This window comes from Carex rostrata, chromosome 28, assembly GCF_964058835.1.
Source record: "Carex rostrata chromosome 28, lpCarRost1.2, whole genome shotgun sequence".
In the NCBI taxonomy this organism is placed as follows: Eukaryota; Viridiplantae; Streptophyta; class Magnoliopsida; order Poales; family Cyperaceae; genus Carex; species Carex rostrata.
In genome coordinates, this window is record NC_135945.1 from 4,688,348 (window position 1) to 4,695,974 (window position 7,627).

The 7,627-nt window shown below is 34.5% G+C and overlaps 1 protein-coding gene across 1 annotated transcript; it reads left to right on the forward strand.

The window, feature by feature from the left end:
- The first annotated feature begins 564 nt into the window (after positions 1–564).
- On the forward strand, positions 565–7,244 carry LOC144545632 (agglutinin-like). The gene is made up of 7 exons (XM_078294195.1): positions 565–627; positions 1,015–1,071; positions 4,829–5,038; positions 5,436–5,666; positions 5,864–6,073; positions 6,450–6,683; positions 6,896–7,244. Exons 1-7 carry the CDS (start codon positions 565–567, stop codon positions 6,941–6,943), a joined length of 1,053 nt encoding a protein of 350 aa, XP_078150321.1. The 3' UTR covers positions 6,944–7,244.
- The last annotated feature ends 383 nt before the right edge of the window (positions 7,245–7,627 follow it).

The following is a 7,627-nucleotide window of genomic DNA, read 5'->3' on the forward strand; positions in this document are numbered from 1 at the left end:
ACCTGTGCGTACCGCCTTAATCTGCCGGACGGGTCATCTATACATCCTGTCTTCCATGTGTCACTTTTGAAAGGTAGAGTTGGTACTAATCAAGCAATTGCTCCTAATCTACCTCTCATTGAACCCAATTCTGAGATATTGATCCTCCCTCATGCAATTGTTGCGAGAAGAATGGTGAAGAAGCGAAATTCTGCTGTGACTCAATTACTGGTTCAATGGAAGGGGCAAGAAGAAGAAGAAACAACTTGGGAAGACTATTACAGTATGGTGAGGCGATTTCCGAATTTTATTCTCGAGGTCGAGAATCAGCTCAAGGGGAAGGGATTGTCAGATACCGCAATATCGGGTACTGATGTGAATCAATTGGGATCCGTTAATAGAGCTGAAGAGGAAGAAGGGAGAATGGGCAAGCGGGCAGAGAGCGGTCAGCCATCGTTAAATCATTCTACCGCTGAATGTGGGGCCTGAAGAACAGAAATGTTAAGGAATAAATGGCTCTGACCAGTGGGCCCTATTAGCCAGAATTATGAGGCCGTTATGTTAGTTAGGCCAAATAAACTGTAGATGCCATGTGGTGCTGAGATGGCAGCTCGCGATTCAATTAACGAATCTGTCGAGCCTTTTTCTGTAATGTTTTCACTTTCTGAATCGCCTATATAAGGGTGACAGTTGTAACAGAATGGGATATGAAATGAAATATCAATTTTGCCTCTTTTCCTTTTATCTCCTCTTTCGCCATTGTTACTGAGCTGAGCTCGATTGTTGAAATTCGTCCAAGTAGCTGGGATTCCGGCTCAATTGCGAGTGGATACGTGTTAGTCAGATTGAGTATCTGACACAATGCAATGCAATAATTGAATTAATTAGTAGAACGTAACAGCCCATGTGGAGCTCATGTCTTTTGCATTCATTCATTATATACGTGCAAAATTACTCCTGATCTTGGCACACACAAACACACACACATATATATAGCTTACTGTTTCATCTTAATTTTTTTTTGTTTTGTTCCAGTTAACTTTTCATTGGCTTTTGCGGTTGTGCACTGCCACTGACAATGCAGTAAGCTATGTATGCCCAATTTATAAAACCGGACCAAATCAAAGATGAATAACAGTAGCTTATGAGTACCAAATCATTAGATACCACAATTAATAACAACAGTAGCTCGCATTGAGTACCAAATCGGCCATTACCCTAAATTGTGACCCAAATTGGTAATAACCCTAAATTATGCCCCAAATTCACCCGAAATTAATCCTAAATCAAACAGTACCAAATCAGCAATTGATTGGTGAATTTCATAAAATCCAATTCAATTCAAGGCATTTGAAAAATTCGAATCAAAATTCAATAAAAATCAGTGAAATACCAGGAGAAGAGACAGTGATGCGACGGACCTGCTGGCTCTTCCTCAGACCTTCCTCGATCAGTCGGGCGATGGTCGTGCTGGCTGCTGACTAGCGCAGAGAGGAAGGGAAGGGGGCTGCTGGCTGCTGACTGGCGGTGGTGCGGCCACTCCGTCTAGCGAGCTGGTGGCGCAACGAGGGACGAGGGAGGGTACAGGCAGTGAGGGAGGAGGGGAGGGTACAACGAGAGCTGCTGGCGCGAGGGAGGGTGCAGCTAAAAAAACGATCGGGGTTAGGGTTTGGCGCGAGGGAGGATGGTCTGGCGCGTATTTGTTTTTTTGGAAAAAAATACTTTTTGCGACCGGCGAAGCCGCCGGTCGCAGATACGGTCGCAGTTGTTTTTTGCTTTTTCTTTTTTTTGGGGGGGAACAACTATCTGAGACCGGCGGAAGCGTCGGTCGTTGATAACGGTCGCAGAAAAATATTTCTGCTGTAGTGAACATGACCCACTCAAATCAACCATTATCAACTATGAAATTACCAAGAATCGAAAGAAATTTGTTGCACATGCATTACCCCACTAATTTAGAATTTTTTATTAGAATACAGTAATTATTTTGAGTTTGAATTCTAACGGACGAATTGATAAGGTGCATGTGGGGACCAGAATAATTGAAATTGTATGAACACGTGCTAAATCTAAGGTAGATCTAGAACACGTGCTGAATCTAAGGCACATGCAAGCATGTGTTTCATGCATTTAGTCATTCTTGCAATAATAGCACAACTATGATACAAAATCTGAGTCATATGATTCTATCAGTTCCAAATCTCAAAAACTCTCTCCAAAATGTCATAGTTGTGCTAAGCTGCTAGCTATATTAATTAATCATGGCAGAAGATGCACAAAACTGATTGAGGTCATGCTACGCATATATTGACTATACGTTTTGTAATCAAAAAATATATTTTATAACTAATAATTTAGTAAAATTATATTTATTAATAGGAAATATAGCATGTGAATGTCACTTTCTTTTTTGTGGGGGATATAGTTTTTTTTTTTTTCTTTTAAACGGGAATGGATAAAAAATAATCTCCACTGATCTTACCCTCAAACAAAAATTGTTTCTATACTTTTTTTCCCTCCCCTTCCGTCCTTAATTTGCCTCTCCTATTATAGAAACAAGGTATTAGAAGAATTTCAATGTGAAATTTTGCCCTCCATTTAGAGTTGATGAAAATAATGTCATTTGTTAATTTAACATCTTATTTGGCTGGCTGGAGAATAGAGCAAGGAATTGAAGAGGAATAAAATTCGATCTTCTGTCATTCTGCACCTTCGTTCTTCTAAACCTCTGCGATTTACTAAATGTGGTGGTTCTATTTATCAATCTTTATGACTTGCTCCTACGGAACCATTGTCGAAAGAATGAAATGATCAATCATTCACAACCACTGATGGACTCCTTGAAAAGTTTAGGATTACGAATTCTCAATTTAGAATCTTAGTTCAGGGAGGTCAATGCATCAAAAAAGGTAAAAAATTTAGCGGATGGTGCCGCTACAATTATTAGGGAACTCGCTTTAGGAAAAAAAAATATTAGTAGCTTATATGTTGTGGGAAGGTTATAATTCTAAAGATTAATAGCATTCGATTCTCTTTAGAGAAATTTTAACAAAAAACTCATTTGATGCAAATTCATTACCCTTATCGGACCTCAAAACCTTTATGGAAACACCACTCAAATTTTCAACAAGCACGTTCTACTACTAAGAAATTTAAAAAGCCTTTGTATTTTCGTAATAAGGCGTGGTCTTGATTTATGGATTCACGGAAGAAATCGCATGTAATTCATGCTTTAAATTGGCTCTTCTCTATCTTTAAAACATATGGTTTCATATATATTACCATGCGGGCATGGAATTGTGATATAATAATAATTTGCAGATTTTTTAATTCGAAATTTGTATCAATGGTCGATTGGTCGACCTTAATTAATATTTATTTGTTTTAACTCGAATATGAAACTTATCATACGTACGTAGGAGCATCCCATTAAAATTATAATTATATTTATGATGGGTCAGATAGCTACTATTAGAGACTCGTCCCAAATAATTATTTGGTTACAAATTAGATGTATATTGAATTTCATATGATTTGAATGTAATTAATTTGATTTCTTATCAATAACTGTTAAATTTTTAACTCGCATTCAATCTAGTTATTTTGTTTTCTTTGTATACTATAAATAGTATAAATCATGGACATTTGAAATGAAAATTTTCAAACTTAGTGAATAATAAATTATCAATGTATCTAAATCGTTATATATATATATATAGAATAATCCACAAAGGAGAGAATTTACAAAGATGACAAGAGTATAAACATATATATTCACTTGAGTTCAAATGCTACAACTCCTAATTGAGCAGCGCTTGCTTAACTATGTATAACAGCTTCAATGTATCAAGCAGTGCTTGCTTAATTATGTATAAATGTGCTCCAACATTCGTACACATTTTTTTTTTAATAAAGAATATTGTATGAATGTTGGAGCACATTGATAATCGGTTCTTTATTTAAACTCACTTCCAATTTAGTTATTTAAATTTTTCGTTGTATTGTATAAATAGTATAAATCACATTTTAAAGTAAAATTTTCAAACTTAGTCAATAAATAACTATCAATATTGCATCTAAATCGTTATATATGTATAGAATAATCCACAAAAATGCGATTATACGAAGATGAAAATTGGTTATAATATTCGTACATTTACAGGTTGATTACAGGAGTATAAACATTCCATATTAATGTGAAGTTGCACCATGAGTTGAAATTCTACTACAGATCGAGCAGCGGTAGCTTAACATTTAATATTTATGATCACGAATGCAAATCAGTTTCAAGAAAATTATCTTTGAAATAATCATTTAAAAAAATTTAAATAATTAATCTTATTAATTAATTAGATGTGTTGTATATATAATCCATATCTTTACATAGAAAAAAAGCATCATTTTATTGATTTATTTCAATATGTATCACGATTACAAGTTCCTCATTAAAAATTTCATATGTTAAAATTCGTCCATATCTCACTAGCTCCATCCTCATGAAAAACGCGCGCCTATGCATGCGTACTCATATGCAGTACTTAACATTTGCCCATGTTTTAAATTGTAAGTTTCAAATGTAGAATTCTGAAAAGTTGGAACATCTCTAATATAAATATACTCATCCAAGAACCTCTAGCCTACACACCAAAGCAACAAACAAAAGCAGCCACAAGTCAATCCTCACTAGTGTGCTACAATTTTACTACAAATGGTAGACGCTAACTTTTCTTATATAAAGAGGTCAAAATGTTGGTTTTCTAAGGAAAATATTTATCGAGAAATTCCTTAAATTTATTAATCATCTTCTCATATTAATTTTGTGTACTGTACGTGTGTTGATTTATTGAAGGCATTGACTCAAATTATCACCAAGAAGCTCGGGCCATGTGGCGGGAAAGGCGGGGATGCGAAAGATATGAATATCAATGGCGTCACTCGCATTGTTAAGATCAGCGTTCGCCATTCTAGTGCTATTGATGCTCTTACTATAAGTTTTCTACGTAATGGCGTTGAGGAGAGTACTGATCTGTGGGGCGGACAAGATGGAAAATTGACAGAGGTACAACCTTTTTGCATTCTATTCTGATAGATTTCGACTTTGTGTGTGGAAAGTAGTGGGAATTTTATTTCTTGGTAAAAAAACTATTCAACAATGATCCATTAATTACAAGATAATAACATAAGAAGTGAAGTGAAAGGCAGAACATGCTAACCCACTTTTACCACGACTAATTGAAATTTTTCCAATTCGATTTCAACCTGAAAGAAAAAACATAATAATGCAGTGATAGGAACCTTTGTTTGCAAATTAATTGACAGGAAGAATATAGAAGGTACTTTCATTTCATATCGAATAGATAAACATATGGTGGATTGAAATGAATTTTGTCCAAGTGACTTAATTTTATCACTATTTTTTACTTTGATTAATTTGTTATATGTTATTGGTCTTGTAGTTTAATCTTAAGCCTTCGGAGTATATTACCTCTGTAAAAGGCCACATTGGTAGCTACAAAAATTGGCCGGTTGTTGTGAGATCACTTAAATTTGAGACAAACTTGGGAAGTTTTGGACCATATGGAACCGAAGAGGGAGTTTCTTTTGAACTTCCAGCAATTTTTGGTCAAATTATTGGATTCCATGGACGCTCTCATGGAGTTCTTGATGCACTTGGAGTTTACGTCCAGGTTTGTAAAATTAATATTGTGAAATTTTCCAATATTCTTTTAGATATAAAAAATATATATAGTTCGAAATCTCTAGAACAATTAATTTTCTATCTGTATAAGAAAATAATAAAAAAAATTAAATAATGTAAAATTTGATAATCAAGTACCTCTTCATATGATAATGATGTTGACTGGACTGTGTTGATTTATTGAAGGTGTCGACTCAAGTTCTCATAAACAAGATCGGGCCATGCGGCGGCACTGGAGGGACAGTGAAACACATGAATGTCGATGGTATAACTCGCATTGTTAAGATCAGCATTCGCCATGGTGGTGCTATTGATGCTCTTACTGTACGTTTTCTACGCAATGGCCGTGAGGAAAGTACCGAGCAGTGGGGCCGGTCAGGAGGACAATTGACAGAGGTACCAACTCTTTGCATTTATATACTAATAGTAATAGATTTCAATTTTGTGAGTGACAAGTGGAAACGTCTTATAATTTATTTGTAAAGCAAAATGACACATTGATCTTTTGTTATGATGGATGTAAAAAAGCATAACATGTCATCCTACAATTACGAGAACCATTTGAACTTGTATTGATAATTATACCAATACGATTTCTATGTGATGAGAAATAGAATAATGTGGCAGGAAAAAATATAGAAGTTGATTTTAAATGGAATTCCTAAACTTATTCCGGAATGAAATAATTTCATCGGCAAGTTTGAACTTAGATTAAACTAAGCCTAAAAAAAGGGTAGTTTATGATATTTGTCTTATGATATTGGTTTTGTAGTTCACTCTTCGGGATTCTGAGTACATCACCTCCGTAAAAGGCCACTACGGGGAATTCAATTTCAATAAATGGGTTGTTGTGAAATCACTTAAATTTGAAACAAACTTGGGAAGTTATGGACCATATGGAGACGAAAACGGAGTTCCCTTTGAACTTTCAGCAAATGGTGGTCAAATTATTGGCTTCCATGGACGTCCCGGAGAATATCTTGATGCACTTGGAGTTTACGTCAAGGTGTGTAAAATTATTACTGTTGGTGAAAGAACCTCACCATTAATTTTTTTTACGGCAATTAAATTAATGATCGTGAGATAATTGCTTGAATTATTTTTTATCAATAGTGTTTTATTAAAACATATTGCTTTATAATTGAATATTATTAAGCACTTTATATATAAATCGAAACCATAATGTAACTGATACACTATTTCTTGTTAAATCTTTAGGTTAAAACGACAACGGACAGCTCAAGTGGTGGTGTGAACATTGTGTGAGCAATGTGAAAATAAGCCGAACTCCCTAATAAGAGATCAATATATCGATCGTTTTCACTTTCCAGTTGTGTTAGATTAGATGGGTATTATCTTTGCATGTTTGTAATTTCTAGTACGGATTCCAAGTTAGGAATTCTTCAATTCTTATCTTGGTTTCCTTTTTTTTTTATCTTTGTTTCGTATGCATGTTATGGATCCTTTGCCCAATAAATTAAGAAGGTCAATAAAATAAAATCGAGTCCGGGTGTAACTGGAGTTTGGTTTATGCATGAAATTAATTAAGTTCTTTTGCTCGTATATAGGATCAATTATGTTATTTATCGGTTCCTCTTGCCTTCAATATCGTAATAACTTATTTAACAAATAGATTTAATTAATTAAATTAGTATATAATTATAGTCCATGTTGCTAGCTAGGTGCGATATGAGACTTAATTTGGTCCTCATTTCTTTCTAAAAATGATTGTGGGTGAAATTTAGCTATGGCAATTCCATCGTGAAACACATTTTTTGCTAAAAAGAACCTTTCCAATCTCATTTGATTTTTCCAATCATTTTTAAATCCACTAACAAAATGCCATGCTACGCACCGCAGACGATTAAAGACATATATATATTGAATATAAAAAGACGATACACATATTTAATAATGCATTAATTAATGACCAAAATTATAAAAAAAAAA